The sequence below is a fragment of the Zosterops lateralis genome, assembly GCF_965231275.1.
Source record: "Zosterops lateralis genome assembly, chromosome: 4".
NCBI classification, from domain to species: Eukaryota; Metazoa; Chordata; class Aves; order Passeriformes; family Zosteropidae; genus Zosterops; species Zosterops lateralis.
This window is the reverse complement of record NC_139765.1, coordinates 60089076-60110081: the sequence shown is the minus strand read 5'-3', so window position 1 is coordinate 60110081 and position 21006 is coordinate 60089076. Positions and strand designations below refer to the sequence as shown.

Here is a 21006-nt window from a genome sequence, read left to right as displayed (position 1 = left end):
AAAGTATGATTTGGGTTGTGGTTCTTACGGGATCTTAATGTGTATCATTTACAATTACTCCAATTAATTAATTTTATATGGAATTGTGAATCCTCGTGCTACCCTCCTGGGCTCTGCCTTTGGTCAATGGAGTCAGATTTACATGGCAAGCTTCAGAAGAGGCAGGGAGGATCATCTTTCTGCTCAGCAGTGGGGCTGCACCCTGTGCACTCCTGTCCCCATCAATCAGCAGGGCAGCTGGAGCACTCTGGGGCCAGACTTTTCTTCTGTATTTTGCCAAAAGTCTGTTTGCTCTGCAAACTTTTGGGCAAAGCAGAAAATGTAAAATCTGCTGTATAAGAGCACGTCTGTGTGACACCAGGTCTATTTAATCCAGCGCTACAAAGATTACTGTCAACCCGAACAGTAAAACCTCCAACAGCATCACCTGTGGGACAACAGAGGAGCAGGAGACGCCTCCGGTTATTCCAGACTGCCCAATGAAGAGATCACAGTGCTGACAGAGAGGCCGCAGTGCCGGGCAGGGCTGTGAGTGGCCGGCGATGCTCAGCCTCTCCTCCAGCCGCGCTGGCCCCGCCAGACTGAACCCAACGCACAGATGGGGCTTGCACGGTGCTCCCGAGCTGCCATTTGTCCCTGCCCCGGGCAGGCGAGCGGTCAGAGCAACTCTCCAGCTCAGGACACAGCTTGTTAGGGAAATAAAGCCTTCACTGGGCCCGCCTTTCAACTCTGCTTCAGCAAGGGGGAGCTTGAATAAGGGGACAAATAAGGGGAGTTAACACACACGTTGAATGGTAAAGGTAAGAATTTGGCCCTTGAATGGACGAACTGCCCCTCAGGCTGGCTCAAATCCTGTCATGTCTAATAGGGTTTCTTTTATGGAAGAAAACTTGAGTTTTCAAGTTTAATTTAAAAAGAAAAAGAAAAGAATTCCCCGTGCCACTTAAAGAAGTGCTCCTTTCAACACAATCCCTGCTCAGGGAGCACACCTGCAGCAGGGTCATCTCACCTAACTTTAAATGTCTGCAGGGCAGCTGGCTGCCTGAGAGAGCTCCTGTGTCCCAGCCCACACTCCATTCACTGAACACAGAAAATGGGAGCTTTCAGGACACAATGCAACTGACCTATTTTAGGTACCTGCTTCAGGATGAATCAGCCCCAGCAGTGCCTGTTTCTCTCTGTTGCCTGTAAAGGAAGTCTGGCAAATACACCTCTGGCCAGGTAAATGCCACTCCTTGTGCTGAATACAAGCAGAAAGAAACGCACAAAAATGCTCAGAATGGGACTAATTCATACCATTCACAGCACATTGCAAGCGAAGCATTTAAGACCTACAGAGCGGAAGAAGCACTCCAATTAGCTTTAATATGAAGCTAGAAGGATCCTGGTAACACAAGGAAATTAATATCTAAGCAGCAGGTCCCTAGAGTAATTGCACAGTTGTTACAAAGGGAAGTTGCAGAAAATTACCATTTGCAAGGCTGCAGCAAACAAAAAGCATCTTAAAGTAGGCCAGTGCAGGGATCTGAAGGCTCCAAACATCCAAAACATTCACCTCGCACAGCTGAAACAACTACAGGTGGAAAAAGCCTGAAGAGGGTGACTGATAGAAGGGCAAGATGCCTGCAGTTCAACTTAGGTTCATATGAGAAACAAAAAGAGCTTCCAATAGCGTATCAAAGAAAATATGAGTGGTTCATGGTCATACGAGTGACTGATGTTTGCTTGCCTGCCTTACACATGGATAACCAGCCATGCAAAATGAATAAAAGACAACAAAATGACTGAAAGGAAAACTTAAATATTCCAGCTTCACTACTTGGTCTAATGGATGACACTGTCTCAGCCTCAAAGCCTCATCCCAAGGTTTGTTCCTTAATACCTCTGTGGGTAAAACAATTTATCAGTGTCTTAACATGACCACCAGCAAGCACGTTAACTGAATCAGTCTGGATGAAATTTAATTGCAGACAAAGACAAAAATGTGTTTTAGTTTAAGGATGGCATTTTCAAACTTGGGAAAACGAATTGAAGAGAACAAAATCCCACTAGTTCTCAAATGATTTGCATTCTTGGCTTTCCCTCCTATATCTGAGATTCAACACTGCCAGTGTTGCTAGTACTATCAGGCCAGAAATTACAATCAACATATTCATAGCTGATTAACATATACATCTGTCAGTCCTGTACCTATCACCTATGCCCCTGTAATTCAGTGTCATGGTTTAAGATTCAAGAAAAGCTAGTTTTGTAGACAAACTAGACTAATCACAAGTATGATTTTCAAAAAATACACATATGAAGAGACACAGTTTGTATTTTAGTATTTCAGAAATAAATCCTAGTAACATCTACTGGTGATCAACTAGTATCTCCTTAACAGGCCTGATCACTACATGGGACTGTGTGGTGCTATCAGCTTCAGGAAGTGTAAATATTTATGGCAGACTTCTCTTGGCTGCTTTAGAAGTGTGGACAGAAAACAGTTGACTTTCTGAGGCACAATCACTGTTGGCTGGAATGTAAAAGTCAGCTTTTATCACTCCAGCAAAAGCTGGCAACATCCACGCATGGTAGTTCAAGGCAGAGCTGGCTCCCAGGCCAGACGGAACCCAGTGCAGCTACATGTGACTTTCCTAGGTCACTGGTGTGGGGGACACCAAGGTCTCTGAGAAGATGGCTGGAAAATTTAGGGCTTTAGGAGTCAAATTATCATCTGAGTCTTGAATTCTGAGGATCTCCACATTGGTTTTTCCATGTTTGTTCAAATCTGCTCTTTCTAACATACTTCAAAGCTTTGCTTTATTTGAAAAACAAGACTCTTCATAACTATTCCTAACATCTTAAGATGCAAAATAGTATTTAGCTATGAAGTCATCTACCCTAGCAAGATTTCAAAATTCTGATGTAATTATTACTTTCTAAAGATCATGGGCTGATTTCCTGAAGAATAACATTCCAGGCGTGTAACAAGGGTCTTCCATCTTTAGATATCTACCTATATTTATACTGGTTAAGCTTTCAGAGCTTCTCTTTCCTGATACAGATGACAGGACAGCTGCAGGCTTGACTTTCCAGCAGTTAAAAGAGAGAGGCAGTTTGCAAAAACTCCTTATTAATGTACACCATCATTGTGCATAGTTTACTTCCTTTACAAGAGGATTATGTGCTCCTTCCAAAGGCACTGGAGAGTTTGAGTACAGGGGCGTGGAGAGGAAAGCTCAGTTTACATTTCTGCCACTTTGCAACTCATCCCATGAGTGGAGAGAAGGTAATGGTATTTATGATACATCTCCCGAGGCACTTTTTTTTTTTACTTTTCAAGAGTCCTAGTGTGCAGATAAGTTACTGCTCCATTATCACAAATGTAGAACAGAAAGAAGCACGAATTTTACCGTATGAGAGCAAGTCTGTCTTTTTCAGATGGATGATCATCGAGCCACTGGGAGTAGCGGGCAATGGACCACTCAGCCCTCTGGTACAGAGAAACACAAACACCAATTACACAAAATGCAAAGAAGGAAATAGACACACCCATTTCAGAATCAAAGATGGCATAAATGAAAGCCACATGAGGCTCTCAATACTGCAGTGATGCAGAATGAGTTAAGAAATCAAAGACAATTAGTAGGAATAGCCTGGTATGTTATTTGGGTGCTCAGGTCATCTACATAAGCTGTTGGCCCATTTCTGACAGGATTTTTATCTAGATTTCCTGCATCTTACAAGAAAAGGATCCAGGCAATTTTCAGTCTGGGGAAAGATCTGCAACTTCTACTATGAGCTGACAAAATAGTAAAGAACTGAGAGTCTATTTAATATCGGGTTATCATATCACTACTATTAATGAATGAATGAATGAACCAATTAATTTAGTAAACCAACTACCATAATACCTTTGCCACAATAAAAACAAACCCAAAAAGTTATATAAAATATGCACTTGAATAATTTTTAACTAAAACAGCTAGGGAAAACTACAATGCTCATTTCACCTTAGGACATCTGAAAATAAAAGATGTTGATCTTATTACCTGGAAGGGTGATTTTAGCTCTGGTGGTGCTCTTGTAAATAAGAACTGAAGAATAATGCTGAATGGAATAACCTCTCCCAGAGCTGGGCTACTGGCAATGTGCTCACTGGTCTGGAACAGCAGTGGTCTGGAAAAATGTAACAATATACTCATGAAATGAAGAAAAACCTTATCTTATGCATTAAGAAAGTGCCTCTCTGTGGTGGCAATATTGTGTTAGGAGAGAATCATTGAGTTTTTTGCCACTACTCTGCATCTTGAGTTTCCAACACAGGTCCAGTTTGCAAAAATTTACAGCAGTTGTCTATTGTAATTAAACAACACAGGACTGTAAATTTTGTATTTCAGTGAAAACATTTAAGGTAACTATGGAACTCACTGTCATACAGAAGATGTACTGAAAGCAACACAGAAAAGTACAATTTGGCCAACATTTGCATGACAAAGATTGTTAAATCATAGTTATACTCTGCATAAAATTTAAAAGAACTTTAATCTATTTCTAATTTGCAGGTGGGTGTTGCCAAAAAAGCTCTCAGTTCAATCAGAACTAACACGAGGTAATAAATCAGTTTTGAAATACAGTTTAGTCATACTGCGACTGCAACTCACCTGAATGACCTCAGCTGTCTGTAAGATTTTCCCAAGTCAGAGACTCGTCGGCACAGTGGTGCTACTGCTAACTCCATCTACAAAAGCAAACAGTTCAATTTGAATTACGTTCTCCCAAAATGTAACAGCTGGTATTGAAGTGGCCTGTCTTTAAGCAGTAATCCAAACTTGCAGACTAAGTCAGTGACTTCTCTCTGGTGGCTGAATTAATACAAGAAGCTGTCTTTTCCTTTCATACTATGTTGCCCAAGCCAAGACTTCTGCCTTATTCTTGGCAACACAATAAGCATTTCGTGACAAATGATAGAGACAGTCTGTGCATAACAACAGAAGGGGCCTCACGAGCTTTCTGAGACTAAAGCTTTGCTTATTGCAGCAGTCGTATTTTGTTGGTGATGAGTTTCCTAATGAAGCACTTATGTCAATACCCCAAAAATCTGACCACAGCCAGGAAAGAAAGCAAATCTAGGCAGGTCTGCACAAACCACTGCTAAAGCAGTAAAACTGGAAACATATTTCAACTGGGCACCCTTTCCTTTGGTGAAGGACAAGGTTAAAATGATTCCTTCCTGAACAGCAGACCCCAAATTTTGGGGCACAAAACCTATACAGATTAGATAGAGGGCAGCTGTGACCTACTGCCAAAGGGTCACATGGAATCATGGTCAGAAGAGTAAGAGCATTATTTTCATACTTATTTTCATACTGTTGGGTTTCTGAGTTAGAGCAGCCATCTTTAAAAACAAACAAATACAAAACACTTTCTGTTGTTGAAGCATGGGAGTTCTTCTTTTTTTGAAGAAGAGCCAGGTTCCACTTGGGTTTTTACATCTAAATTCTGTCACAGGCTCTTCATTAACAGTGAGGACACAGACATGCAAAAGAACAATTTCCCTTCTGTATCCTAGACTGAACACGAACATTACACAGCAAAATTTCAGTTAATATGCACACCAATACAAACACCACCACTTAAAAAACCCCGCAGGTAATTTTAACTCAGACATGGATTAAGTCTTTATTTTTTGCATTCCTGAAGTGTCAGTCAAATGAGGGATCTAGCTTTATTCTTAGTTTTTTAAAATCCCCAACTTGAAAGACTGTTCGGACTTTGATTCACCCATAATGCACAATTAAACTAAGTTTCAAAGGATGACAACTAAAATAAGTAACAAGATCAAAACCACCATACAATGAGTTTCCCTTGTAAGTAGTATTGCTGAACGAGTTTCAAACATTCAGTTTGTGATATGACACTATTTACAGTGAAATCTTTAATACTATTATATTATTGTTTCCAGCTGCAGCATTTCCTCAGACAGAGATGGCTTCTGGGCCACCACCTTCACCAAGAGCCCATAACTATGCTGAGATTTCAGCATAAACAACAAACATGGTGCAGTGAACTATGATGCCATAGTTCATCTAAATCCAGAAGAACTTAAATTAGTGAATAATGCAAATCAAGGCCATATACTTCAGGCATCCCTCTTTAAAAGCAGGTGGCAGGATAGGAGTTATTTCATCTGCTTCTCAACATCTACAAGTTCTCTTCAAAGGCAGTGGAGAGAAACAGCCACTCTTGGGGAGGCGATGCACTTTCCCCGAGGTAGACACCTAAAATAGGTCAGGAGGCTCATGCTTGCAAGAGTAACCCCCTACACGACACTCAGGCAAAGCTGGGAAAGCCACAGGGCCCAGCCCAAGCATCTTGGCTTTTCCTGCAGACCAGGAGAGGTGGGTAGCTCTGGAAAGCAATGGAGAACATTGCCCCACAGACTTTCCTATGGGCAGTGCACAGCCCCTGCCTGAGCCCAGGAACCTCAGAGTACATCCCCATATCAGGCACTTCCAGGCCACTTGGAACCTACATTTTATGCAGATTTCACTCACAGGAGAAGAAAGTGAATAAAAATCCAGCATGTGGAAATACAGAAATAAGGCTCCAGACCTGAGTAACAGCCTGGCTTCCTCTTGCCTGCTGCCCTTCTTGGTCCCCAAATCTTTAGGCTATGAAATAGCTCCTCTCTACACCCTGAGGATGAGGTCACCTCTCCTGCATGCAGGTGGGAGGTCAGTGTCCCTGTGGCTCAGGAGCCACCAGCTGCTGTGCTGTGCTGAATCTACTGGCACAAGGGAGGGTATGTACCCAGGAAAAGCAGACTCTGCAGGGAACTGCTGCAGGGAAGTGCTCCAACTCCAAGCTGCAATGAAGCTCACAGCAAGTTCAGTATGTTCTTCCCCCAGGTCTCCCAGAAGCACAGGTGGGAGCCAAGAGGCTGGTCTGCCACACAGGATCAGGAGCAAGCAGCCAAAAAGTGGAGCTAAGAATGCTTTGCTGCATCATGATACAAGAACCCTACAGATCCTGAGAAACAAATGGGAGCAAGACTTATTTCTCCAGAGCTTCGTTTCAGGCGTCAGTATTAGCTGGGGGCAGCTGGAAGCAACTGATATCCTGCAGGAGCTGGTGTCCCAGCTCTGGTGGGAGCTGTGGGCTTGTAGCTGTGAGGGACTGGGGAGAAGATAATTCCTTTAGGTCCTTTAGAGACTTTGATAACAGGCAACAAACTGCCAGTCTGACTTGCGGAAACAGAGATGCGTGGATCAAACAGTACTCATGAGGGGAAGAAATAACAGCATAGCAAAATATAATTTTGCTTAATAAGTTATAAAAGCTTGTTTCGCTCCTGGAACATAATATGAAGTAATGAGATGTTAAGTGAAACTTTCTACAGCTTAACCAATTCCTTATTAAAACAAATTTAAATGAGTTCTCTTGAATGTATTTTGTAGTTTCCATAAATTAAAATTTTTAGTCTTAAGTACTAAAGAAGAAAAATTACTTTTGAAAATTCTATTACTTCATCTTCAACCTTTATCCACTGTAGGAAATTATTAGTATTGCTAGAACTAGATAGATTTAATGGCAGCAGATGGTGGATTCGTGAAGTAATAGCTGCCAAAGAAAAATATTGTTTTTAAGCTTTGCAGCATACTATACTATCTCACATTGACTCATGAAGAGTGGGAATGAGTGAAAACTAATGTGGTAAAAATGTACATAAACCACAGAAACTCTTTTTAAAAAATTTATAATACTAGTCTTTGTGTTATAACCCAATCTCTCTCCAATAAAAAAAGTATAATTCACATAATAACCAAGATTGTTTTCTCTGCCTGAATTTTAGGTGTTTATCTGGGCTCAGTGACACAGTGGGATGCTAAGGCACCCTTCTGTTGTCACAATCATTTCTGAGGCCACTGAGAGGGGTTTAGTGTCTCTGCTGAGCATTGTGCCAGCCCAGGAGCAAGTGCTGGGGAGGAACCATTCAGCTGGAACAGCTGCTGTTTTTAAGGTGCTGGAATTGGGCAGAGAATGGAGCGTGCATCACTTCTTGGTTGTGTTACCTGTCATCACCTGAAACGGCATCAACTGTTGATTCACACAGTGAGTTTATACTGTAGCAGCCTTTGCTGTGATACACAGCTATAGTTTCAAAGCCTGCCAATGAGATCTTGCATCAGGGGATGCTTTTGGCTGTTGGCAGCCAGTATTTGCATCATGGGTGCAAGGCCCTTCACTCAGCCATGTCCTGTGGACTTTACATATGAAAGGGTAAGTAGTATTTTCTGTTTCTTTTCCAGATTTCCCTTCCAAACTGCAAATTTGAAAATTCAAACATTCAGGTTAAATTCAGTGATAAATCAGGTGTTCAAGCAGTAATTTGCAAACAAAGAGGCATGATGTGATATAATCATTAACAGAGAATCCAAGGGGAGCACTAGGAGATGAATGTGCTTGCCAAAAAGCAAGCAGCAGATAGAACAGAAGAAGGCCTAATGACTGGTTTCTTCTAGCTTTGTTCAAGACCCATTGCTTTTCCATGATTTATTCATGTTAGTTTGCTATGCTTCACAGGACACAGTGGCAGGCTCCTGCCCAACATATGGTTCTTCTCAATGGTTCATGCTCTCTAAGCCCAAAAAGGCAATATTATCTTTTCTTCTCATGTGACTCTGCCATAGCCCATGGCTAGGTGGTCAATTATCTGTTGAACTATTCACTGGCTGGTCATATTGGAAAAAATACATCACATGCCTGGCTTCTCTAATTGGATTATGTTCAGCAACCCAAGGGTGAAGTTAACCCATAGTCTAGATACAGATAATGCATATATATTGAAGAGTGCTTTAAAAAACCCACAGTGAAGTTATTGTTTAGTGCCTTTTGTGGTATTTTCAAGATCTCTCATCACTTAAACAGCTGTTTTTTCAGCTGGAAAATCTTAACATTAAATTTTTAGCAATTACATTTCCTCCTGGCCAAGATGAATTCCAAGATTTTAAATGTTACCTCAAAATGCTTTTTTCTAGCCATTCACCAGGACAGAATGCTTTAACAAGCAAGGGAGCAGAAGAGCTGAACTATTATATGAAAGAAGCTGGCCTTGAAGGGATGTACTATTTAATTTCTCCCCAGTGCAGCAATTCCAAAATTGATGCTGATGTTTAAGTAAATCCTTCAGCTGTAACATCTCTAAAATAACACATATCAGCAAATAATTCCCTCTTTCCAGGAAGATAATTAGCACTAAACATTAAATGTATTTTAGTTTTAGTAGTTTCTGTCTTTATGACTACAACTGTGATTACAGTATCCTGCTGCTCTCACTTCTCTGTAAGAAACTAGAAAGGAAATTTTTTAGGAAAAAAATATAAAAAGCACTTTGACACTTTTATCATCATGTTTGATCAAATGAGAAAATCTGTCTACATTTTAAAAAATCCAAATGCCTAATATTCTTGCTTTTTTTTTTTTAATGCCACATATTGAATCAGGAAACCAGATTCTGACCACAGGCTAGCTAGCAGATAGGAACAGCTTGTCTACACTAGAATTTAGCATCGTAAACTTCTACCATAAAAACATTTTTCTAGGAAAATTCAAAAAATCGAAATATTTTTCAGAAATTTTTTTGAGAAAGACTTGAAGAATTGGTGACAGCATTAACTGTACCCTATCAAAACTGCCTGAACACAGTACTGAACAATGCCAAAAATCCCAACCATAAACCATGCCTAGGTAAGAAATACAGGAAAGCATACAGAGAATAGTATTAACTCAAACAGGACCAATAAAAATAGGACATTCTTTGCTGTACTGTCCAGCACTTCCATCAGGTTTTAAGAAGGCCTGAACTACAAGCCACAGTCCCAAAGTGTGCCTAAGTGCTGTAACAACTCTGAATACCAAGGAAGTTAAAAAATCCTCTAGAGAAGAACTTGCACTCCCCAGAAACAGAAGTGTTGAAAACCATCAGGGATTGCTGGCTTGCTTGCCTCCAGGAAAACATTTTTTTTCAGCCTGACAAGTACTGAATTAAAAAGTGAAATTTTGTATTAAGTATGTGAATATTGAATTATGGGCACCTTGAAAATACAAAACCAAATAAAACAAGCTGATTCAGGAGCATACAGGAGTGAACTGAAAAGTAATCAGCCTGTAGACTGGAAATGTTTCAAATGAGACTCCCAAGGAACTGTGGCACTGCACCTGGTAACAACCTTGCAGTGCTGTGCACATTTCCTAGGGCTTGCAATGTTCCTGTGTTCCTGTAAGCACTGATTTACATGAAATCACATTAATGATATTCAGGCATCTTTCAAGCCTATCATATCTCTGCTTACAGGTGCCACAGTAGCACACACCTAGTCTCACTGCTGAGAAATCTGAAATGCACAGGACAGCCAAATGTGATACTGGAACTGCACACAGGGTAAGACATAGAATTCAACAGAGCTACAGCAGTAATTCCTAATGTATGAGTAGCTGAGCCTCACTCCAGAAAATTGGATGTTATGCACCTCAGCAAACCCAGCTCTGAATGAATAGAACTTGAATCTGTTTTCTCCCTTCTGTGTGGACACCTGTTGTTTTGAGGCAACTTATCAGTAAAACACATTTTCAGTGCAAAAATTTTCAAATCAGACTCTCAGCCAAAGCTATTCTTTCTGAGTATAAGGCAGCTGTAACTCTGTGAGTGCCCTGAAAGAATGTGAAGAAGCATGAGATACCCAAAATCTGATGCAGTCTGAGGTTATTTGATTCATTGCATGTATGTTTATAATAAGAACTCAAATTAATCAAAGCTTCTGGACAGATTTCTGGCCAGGTCTTTTGCTTGCAAGCAACCCTGAAATACCAGAACAGGTTTTAGATCTCAAAAGTCAGTCCTGAGCAGAAACGTGTAACCCTTTTTTGCACAGAGAAAATTAAAAATTACTGTACAAGACAGAACACAAGTAAAAACAGTTTATAAACAAACCTACTCCTACACACAGTATCTTTCCAGGCAGGTTGTTTCCTTTGGGTTTGGCTTTAGTCCAACAATGCAGTGCCTTTCTGGGACTGAAAAAAAACCCTGCACACAGCACTTATGATCATTTGGAAAAATTTATCCTTCTCATCAAGCCATCAGCCCAGCTGAATACTTGCTCCCTGCCCTCCTCAGCCAAAAACAGCAGCAACCTCTCCTAGTGCTCATTAGGATTAAAGCTGCATTCACACCAGGACTCCAGGCTGGGTCAGAGCAGCCACCACTTTCCTGCCAGGCTTGCAGGAGCTGGCATCATGGGCATGTGCACAAAATCCACCAGGTTTTTGGGAGGAGCACACACATCTCAGAAAACATGGATAAAAGGCAGCATCCACTTGTAAAATGTTTCAGTCCTTTCTCTTCTATCCTGAGCAAGAGAATACAGTGTCCAGGCCATTCTGGACACTACAGCCCCTGTGCAGCCTGGGACACCCAGAGGAGCTCTGTCCAGAGATGCTCAAAGGCACAGAGTGAGTGCTGAGTTGGCTCCATGCAGTTCTGGTTGGACACGGATTTCTTGTCTTAAGCCCATTTTCAAACAAGCCAAGAATACAGTGCAATGTGAAGAAAAGAAAAACACAAGTCCCCAGATGCAGCAACAGTTGAAGCAGGAGACAGGAATGAATTCAAACCTTTTTTTTTTTGATTCTGTGGTACAAAATAAATCAGCATATTTATCTCTACACAGTTGTCCATTCAGGAGTTATAACCAACACAATGGGGAACACCATGCAAATTCCTCTACACCCTATGAAAACAAACCCTTATTTTTCATTTAAAAGGCAGTCCATGTCAGAATGGGAAAAAAATCAGTGTTTAAAAAATTGTAAACAAGTTACATTTTTAGATTATAACAGGTGCTTAGATTAGATGCTTTTACAGTACAATCAGGTGAAAAATATTTTCCAAATTTATATGACTTTAGTTAAAATTAGCATAAATTACAAAAATTATCTCTATTCCTTCCACAGGAAGAGTCAAGTGTCCTTTTTTTGCTTCCAATTTTATGCCATTGTCTTCAAACTAGAGAAGAGAATGGAACCTCCTCACTGAAAGCAATTGAAAACTTCCCCTTCATTTCTGTGGTTAAGGGCTGATTTGCTATTTTTGAGTAATGAATAAAAAAATTTTACTCAGGAGTATGTAACTCACAGGCAAATGATACAAAGCAGCCACAAGAAAGAGTGGGGGTGGCAGAAATTCCTCTCTCCCTGCCTACCTCTTCTACCAGTTACCTACCAGCCAAAAGCAGCACTCAGTATGCAGGCAGCTGGTCAGGAAAATAATAAATGGCAGCCTCGGATTGATCCATGGATGCCCAATTCTTTGGCACGCTAACCATTTAGTGGTACTGCTGACAAATTAAATGTTAATAGAGTAGATAACACAGACAGGTAGTGGACACGGATATATCAATTTCTTTTGTGGTTTAGTCCAGCATAAGAGTTAGGTAAAGCTGAGAGGCAGGTCAGTCAACTGGGTAATGAAGAGAATCCCACAAGACAACTGTCCTTCTGTTTCCAGTGGGGCAGCTCTTCCCCTGGATACTGATATTTCTTTAGCTTGTCTCCTTCACTGCAAAGCAGCTGTTAGCCATTAACCATAGTGGGCACTGTGATATATAGAGTGACTAAGGAAGTGACACACCATATTCCATTAGAAGGGACAGAAAAGAGAAAGAAAGAAGTGAATGAATGGTGGTAAATGGCGGATGTGCCAAAGAGGTCAGCCAAGTGGGACAACATGCCAAGATGCAGCTGAATTTAAATGCAACAGTCACCTGGATAGGAAGCTGTCAGACCTCCCTGAATGTGCCTTACAATGATGAGGGATCTTCTACTACTTAGTGGATGCACTTCTCAGGATCTAGTGTCTTATCAGAGAGGGTGTTTAGACCTGGAATGCACCAGTCTCTACAACTGCCTGTTTACACTTTGATGGGGACAAAAGCATTGATATTTTTTCAGTGAAATCTGTGAAATGACACTAAAAAGCAGAAATCAGTATTGAGGGTACCTGTGCAAAATCCGCCGCCAGGCGCATCTTCCCACCTTCGCCCAGGGGCCTTATTAGACTGGCATTGCGAATGAAAAGTTCAATTGCTCTTTGAGCCATGGCTTCAGTGTTATCAAAGACAAAGTCAAAACACTCAAAATGTCTGAAGTAGTCACTCATGACTCTTGCTATAAAACCCTGAAGCTCTTTCATGTAGAGAGAACAAGGGACATCTGGTTTTCCTGAGCTGGATAATGACCTGAAAAAAACCAAGAAGAAAAAGAAATAAGGGCAGCTAAATTCATCTTTAAAACACAACCGAAACCTATTGGATTCTTTTAAATTTTTTCCCACCCCACCAAGTCATGGCATGAATTGTAGAGTCTCATTTCCATTCAGAATATGGAGCATATAGCTCTCTCTGAAAGTACAGTCAAAAAATATCCCTTTATCAGCCATGCCCATGAAAAATTAAAAGATGAAACAAAAAATAACATGATAAAGGTAAACACCCCACTCCTACCCAACTTGCAGAGCCTCCTTCAATTTGGAGCCTACACCTGAAATCCAGATCCTAAATTTGAATGTCCCAGTTGTTGATTTGAAACTCTAATGGTGGATCATAAAATATAAACATATGTCACAGGGTTTAGCCTGTCAACCCCAAACTTGTTCTCTGTATAGAATTAGTCTCCTAGATTCCTTCAAACCCAGGATTATACAGTCAGGATCACAGAAGCAGCACAGAAGCCCCTGGACACAAACCAATCCTCTTTCTCTTTCTTTGACTGACAATCAGGTAAAAGAGCTCTTCTAAATTCAGAAGAACACACAGGCTATCTAACACAACTTAGCTTTTGGCTGGAAACTGTTTACCCACCTAGAGAGGTATTGTGCTACTGGTGCCAAAAGAGGGTAAGGGGAAAATATTGTTTAAAAAAAAGTCAAAAGGAAAATTCAAAACATCTCTGAAAAGATACTATTTTCAGTGAATTTTAAAGACAGAAAACAGGACAATTAATGATGATACAAGCAATGTCAGAACAGACATGACAACCAAAAAAAAATTTAGAAAGCAAGTCTCAATTATATATCAGACTCAAGATCTTGGCACATGAAGAATCCTGGAAATTTTATTGAAAATGCTATGGGAAAATAGCATAACGTACTGAACCTGAGATTTATTTTTTTAAAAAAGTTAATTTTAACTATTACATCAGAGGCTATATGCTTTGAGAAACAGGAATACTGACAGTTCTGAAGACTGCCCAAAAAAACACATTTTGAAAGCAAAAGAGCTTTTTTAAGCACAAAAATGGCCTCTTGTCAGCTTTCTTCTTCTATTTGAAATGAGTTTTACTCAACAGATATGAATAAAAAAAGGGGGAGGGAAGGAAGACAGATGCTAGCAGATTAATTTGTTTCAACAGATAGGTGTAATTCTGCTTCCTGTGTTCATTAACCATAAAGCATCACCTTCCCCTCAACAAACAAGCACTCTTGCTTCAAGGACATTGTGGCAATAACAATCTATTACACACATGCAGGACATCTCACTAGAGCAATGGTAAATTTAAAAGATATTTCTAGTTACCCAGAAAAATCTTCCTGGTGCATAGTGATGATAATAGCTTCCACTGAATCTCCTACAGAGTTCAGTAACGGCTGAACAGCACTACCCATTAGATCATGGACTGCCTAAAATAGAATAAGAAAAAGGCAGAAGTAAGGAAACAAAAACTAGAAGCATTTGCATTTTGACACCTCGAAAAAAATACCTTAGGAAACAGTTCATTTTATCAGTGCTTTTTATTATTCTGCATTAGAAAATGCTAAATAGGAGAACCAAACCTAAAGATAACATTTCTCTTTAACTGATTTTACCAGTAAAGTACAGAAATAAAGCTGCTTGCTGCTTCTGCATAAAGCCTTCCTTCAAAAAGGTGCCCAGCAATTTGGCATTCCTGGTTTGTACATGTCCATGTTTTGGTGCACACCTGGCTCAGTTGTTCATTTCCCAGACACAAGCTGCCCTTCATTTCCCTGCACACAACCCCTCCCAGGTCAGTGTCCAGAAGGACGGACTTGGAGAGCTGTCATCCACAGAGGCTGCACCACCATCCAAATCCCCCTCCAGGAAAGTACCAGGTCACATAAAAATTATAATTTGATGTATCTGTCGGGGGAGGAAGGGGGTGATGAAGGATCCAGCTATTGCTGTGTGAATGCTGCAGAGAAAGACATTTATTTTCACAGTGAGATGACATCTATGTTCTGACCGTTACTAGAATATTCTGAATACAAGCACGGCTCAAGCAGTGATTTGGCACAGGTAACATGTATGTAGCTGCAGATACAATAAATTAGAAATGTCAGAATATTTGTATACCTGCTACTAAATATACTGATGTAAAATAACATGTGGGAAATAAGTACCCATTTAAACTGTAACAAATAAAGTCAAGCTCAGCCCTATCCCTGAAGCATATGGACATTCAATTACCTTTAAGGCACTTGTGACTGTTTGCTCAGCAGCTGCTGGAAATGAGCTCTGACTGGTAATAACCTAAAAATTGGAAAGTAATTGTTAATAGTCAGCATTCAACAAATTATTACAATCCATAATATTCAGCATCAGTTAAAAACATACTGAGTTACCCTTAGTAATGAGTGTTTACATAGCTACAGATAACTATCAAGTGCGCTTTATACAGACAGAATTTTCAATGCATCGGTGTCAGTCCTTTGCTCTCAGATTTCCTACGGACTCTGCTTCTGCCTTGGCAAAGAAATGACTCAATGGATTTAAGCTGAAATTTAGCTGAAGGGCTAAGAGAATCAGAATAAAAATAACTAGTGTATTCTCCCACTGCTAAGTATAGAATTCATGGAGAACTATACAAGCAGCTCTGTAGCAAATATTTGAAGGAATGGTTGTTCTTTCTCAGTATTATGACTATTATAGCACTACATGTTAAATAGTTGTTTATGTACAGCTAAACAATATTAAAATTGAGAGTCAAGGAATGATCTGAAGGACTATTCTACCAATTTCCTTACAGTCTTGAATGTGCTACACAATTGTATTTTTAAGCCAGATAAGTACTGAACTCCAAGACTGAATCATATCAGATCTCCCTCCAACACTAAGACACATGAGGTTCATTACTAAGTACATCAGAGAAAGCAGACTTAAAAGTTGATCTACCATCTGTTTGCAAAATCCAAGGAAATTTTATAGGCTTTTTAGCATTTTTTAAAATTCTTTGAACATATCCAGAGTCAGGAGTACTCATGATATGTTTTTTCTAATCAGGCTAGGATCTAAATATGATTAACTGCAACTACCAGTATATCTGTTTGGTTTACTTTAGAAAGACTATGTAACAACTGGCATCACTAAACCAGTAAATTAGAATTATTCATAACTGTGCTTAGTCCTGAAAAATTTCTAGGCCAGACTTTAGTCACAGTAATAATGTATGGAGATACTTGTGAGGTATTGCTTTTCTTGATTTCCTCCTTTCCTTCCCATTTTCAGTTTAGCCACAATTGTGGGAAAGCATTGAATGTCTTCTGAAAAAGTAAGCTTGGGCTGAAATAGATGCAGCAAGGGCTAATCAGGCTGATTAGCACAAGGACAGGTAAGAAAAAACAAAGAGTTCAGTTGTTTATGCTCACAAAGTAATGGCTGTCAGATGTGATTATTCTCTATAAACATACCCTTATTCTTCTAATATTGACAATTTGTCATACAGTGGTGCTTACGAGGGCCAGCCCAGTCTCAAGGAGCACAGCAAGGTGCAGCTCTTAACACAAAATTGGGCTGTATTTGTCAAGGGTTCTCATCTGCTAAACAGAGCATATGCACAGGATAGAGCAAGAAGGTAACATTATGGAAAAAAGGGAAATGCCAAAAGAAGCCTACCTTCAGAACAGCCTGGTGCAGTTTGTACAGAGAATTAACCACAGCCACGTTCCTCCTCTGGCCCTCTGTCAGTGGCCCAATCACCTGGCTGGCATCTCCTTGAGTAGACAGCTGCAGTGATCACAGAAATTGTTGGTACCAACTCTTTAAACAGTGCATCTCCCCAGACTAAACTTGAAGCACAGCAGAAGCACAGACCCTCATTACTCAATGCTCTTCCATTTAACTCTTTCTTGATTCATAGAATTTCCATTTTGGATTAAACAGACTGAACAACATCAACAGGAACCTTGTGAGATTGTCTCAGCTCACAAACCACAGCACTGAGACCCAGATCTCCTGGAGATCTAGTCCCAGCAAAACTTCAGCTTTGTAATCTAAGGGTCAGGTGAAATCACCTACCCGAGGAAGCCAAATAAACAACCAGCAGCTTTCTCTATGAGCAGTGTACATTTTTCTGTACGCCCTCAGTCTGTCCTTCTGACAACCATTCGAACCTCTCCTTAAAAGCTCTGCTTTTTCAAATAGATCCTTAGAGCTTTGTATATATTAGAGGCTTATAAGTCAACAGAAAAACAGAACTACAAGGACCAAAACTGCTAGACCTGTCATTAAGGAATTTTATCTATGAATCTTTCAGCAAAAATCAAAGAAATATTTCTTCATATTTAAACTGCACAAAGCATGCATTTTTTATTATTACGACAAATCTAAGTTCCAGAATTATACATAAATAACCATTAACTATGGAACAGTCTCGTAAGGATACCACAGCATATATTTGTAATTTAAAATAAAAAAAATTGCAATTTGTAAACAAACAAAAATTTTCTTGTGCACTCAAAGCTGCAGAAATACAAAGAACTGACGAATGCTGATGTGAATTCTAGAAGTACATCTAAACATTAAAGCAGGGATACCTATTAATAGAAGGCTTTACTGAGATATAATTACCCAACTAGTTATCTATGTTTCAGGATACAGAATTATCCTCCAGGAAATCCCTGAAGATGCCTAGCTCCAAAAGTCTCTCAGTAAAAATATATTCAATGCACTGAGTAAATGGTAAAGCAGCTTTCATGGAGTGTGTCTAACACAGTTGTAGGTCCTACAAAAAGCTCCTGAACTAAAACTGAGCATACAGTAATAACTAAGAACAAAAGAAACAAATGTAATATGAAAAATTTTAACTTACAAAAAACAGTGAATCTCTACTACTGAAAGACTATTCCCATAGCTTCCACACAGCACAAACACAGACAACATTCAGGCACAGTTATCTAGTATTTTCCACTTAGCATTGCTAATGATGAAGTTTTAGACAGGTTTTTGCAAGCATCCAGGAACTCTGATTTATTCACAGCACTGTGGTGACAAGATCAGTCCATTTCTCTTTCTTCAAATTTAGGAATTATTTCAGGATAAATAGGTTTCCGAGGCAGAAGGAAAGATCTTTTCCAATGTACCTTCAATTTTTTGACATCACAGAATCACAGAATGTGTAGGTTGGAAGAGACCTTCAAGATCATAGAGTTCAACCCAGCCCTAACACATCAAAATGTATCTTTAAACTGGTTGACAAACATATTGTTGTGTCAGCATTTTCCTGCTTCCCTGATGAAAACAGCCATGTGAGCCACAACATCCCTGTTTCCTTCTAGACACTTCTATTTCACAAACCTGACTGGTTTTTAGAATTCTGCTTCTCACATTTACAGCTTCACAGATAAGTAACAAAACAGTTGTGCAAAGAAAGACCCTGTCCACCCTGCTGACCATCCTCCCAGACACAAATAACCTTCTTCTCAGCACTTTTTTAAGTACTGTACAGACTAATTTATATTTTTGCACATTTACAACTATTAAACATAAAAGACACTATTAAACCAGTAAAATTTTTCATCCTAGTTACTTAAATTTCAGTCCCTCAGAGTTGTAAAGGTTTCATAATTTCTTAGACATTGGACTCTATCTCTCCCACAGATGAAAAAGCTTAATTGGTAAGTAAAACCATTAATGAGTACAAACATAACCTTTCTGCAACAACAAGAAATTCCTGCAGTCAGAAATAGTGCACAACAGCTTCACAGGCAAAATTTGAAAATACCTTAAAAACAACTGATCTTTGTAAAACTGTTTACCATATTAAATTTCCTTTAACTAATCCATTGAACTTTGGCAGTTAGATGTGCTGATCCCTTGTACATCCTAAAACCTCTGGTCTAAAGCAAAGAGGCCTGAAAAACTAGACTCTTGTAACTAGCACTTGGAACTGGGCAGCCCAGGGCTCTCTAGGACCATTTCTCCTGAAGGTGTGCCATGGGAACATCTGGCACCTACATGGGCAGGTGTGTCCTACCATTTACACAAGTCTCTCTTTCTGTCACAATGATTCCTCTGACTTTGCCTCAAGGCAAGAAAGTTTGCACTCTGTCCAGTTTGGTTCATGTACATACACTGTGTCACTGGCAAGAGCCTGGATTTCAGACAGTTTATCATTATTCCAGTATTCTAATGCCTCAGACTGAATTCTTGACACCCCTTATATCTATTATAACAATCATACATACATCCAGTTAGGAAAAATGTTATTACTGTGTCTCCCAGGTGCCCAGAAACCAGGCTTATGGCCCTTTTACCGTAGACATAAACCACCCCTCAGTTTCTTTTCCAACATACTGAGTTTTATCAACAATTTGCATTTACCACTCTCTTTTATACAGAAAGGACTTTTTAAGTTCTGTGCTAGACACAGGTTATGCATTTAAACCCTGTGGTAATGTAACTCTTCCTCTGTTATCTGGCCACTGGGGACTGCATTGTGTAAATAGGTTAAGTCAAATAAGTGTGAAGCCCGTGCATGCCTGCTCAGGCTGTCTGAACAACACAGTCCACAGGCCTTTTTGATCAGGGCACTGGAGAAAAAATCAAATGCTTTTTTAATCAGTCAGATATATCCTGAAATGCAGAAGGCCAGGAAGGGTGAATTATGCTCAGCAGAAACAGGGGGAACAGAAGGGGTGACTTCATCCCAAATCAGAATCTATTCTGGGAAACAAGTGAAAGACCAACTGCAGCTGAAGACCAGATCCCTTCTCCAGGGAGCTGTCAGTCACCCTGGGAATAAGTCTGGTTGAAGCCTGCTAGCTGAAAACAAAGGAAAACAATGTTGAAGCCACATCTGAATGAGAGCAACAAAAAGGACTGTAATTTTTCCACATTTCTGTATCTGCCTTAAGTATAGCAATTGATTTCCTACGCTCTTCACTTCAGTTGGTTAAATTGTTTCTGCTTTTACCTCAAGCCTGTCTACTATTTACAGTAATTCCATGGGCAGTAGCACAGGCACCCATGTCCCCAGCAAGCATCAATTCTACAACAGGTGACACTGCCAGCATGGGAGGCTTGTGAGGAAGAGTGAGGCAGAGAGGTGTCCTACCAGGAAATATTAGCCAAGACTGTTGTGTCATGCATCCAGGCACTGGGATAAAGGCTGTGTCTCGTGGTGCCCTAAAAAATGTGAATGTGAGCTTCTGTCCCACGCAGCATTTAAAAACAGAAAGGGCAGCTGTTAAACTGAAATGAGAAAGAAACACTGAGAGATAGTGCCTTTCTGACATATATATGAGTGTTTTCTCTAAAGTGGGAGGTTGAAATGTGCAGGTTCAATCCAGCAGCTGACTAGCTGGAAGAAGCTGCAAAGAAGAATTTTAGGAGTTTTTAAATCTAATTCAACTGAATCTGAGACCTAAGCAGTAGACTGATATCAGGCAGCCTAGTGAACTAAAAAGGACATTTGTAGAAGCCAATGCAAAAAAAATGTGTCACCAAGAAGAACAAGCTGACTTAATGTCATCTGACTTCAGCCTGACATGGTCAAGAAGCTGTAAGCCATGACTGGCACTGTGCTCTCACTGAATTCAGAAATCCTTCTGAAATATAGTCTCTTTTAATTTGTATCCCTCTGTACACCTACATGGTTACACTGCTTCACCTCCAGAGAGTGCAGGTGCCTCATCTTGGGTCAGTAAGTTGCCCAGTGCAGAAAATTTCAGGA

General features: G+C 40.0%; 1 protein-coding gene across 1 annotated transcript in view; it reads right to left on the bottom strand.

The window, feature by feature from the left end:
• The window catches only part of COG5 (component of oligomeric golgi complex 5), a 174064-nt gene that overhangs the window by 5554 nt on the left and 147504 nt on the right, over window positions 1-21006 (bottom strand). The window contains exons 15-21 of the mRNA XM_083860586.1: window positions 16950-17060; window positions 15525-15587; window positions 14616-14719; window positions 13043-13280; window positions 4647-4723; window positions 4035-4161; window positions 3396-3475 (exon numbers count right to left, since the gene is read on the bottom strand). Of these exons, the coding sequence (XP_083716712.1) occupies window positions 3396-3475; window positions 4035-4161; window positions 4647-4723; window positions 13043-13280; window positions 14616-14719; window positions 15525-15587; window positions 16950-17060 (800 nt within the window). The remainder of the gene's footprint in view (window positions 1-3395; window positions 3476-4034; window positions 4162-4646; window positions 4724-13042; window positions 13281-14615; window positions 14720-15524; window positions 15588-16949; window positions 17061-21006) is intronic.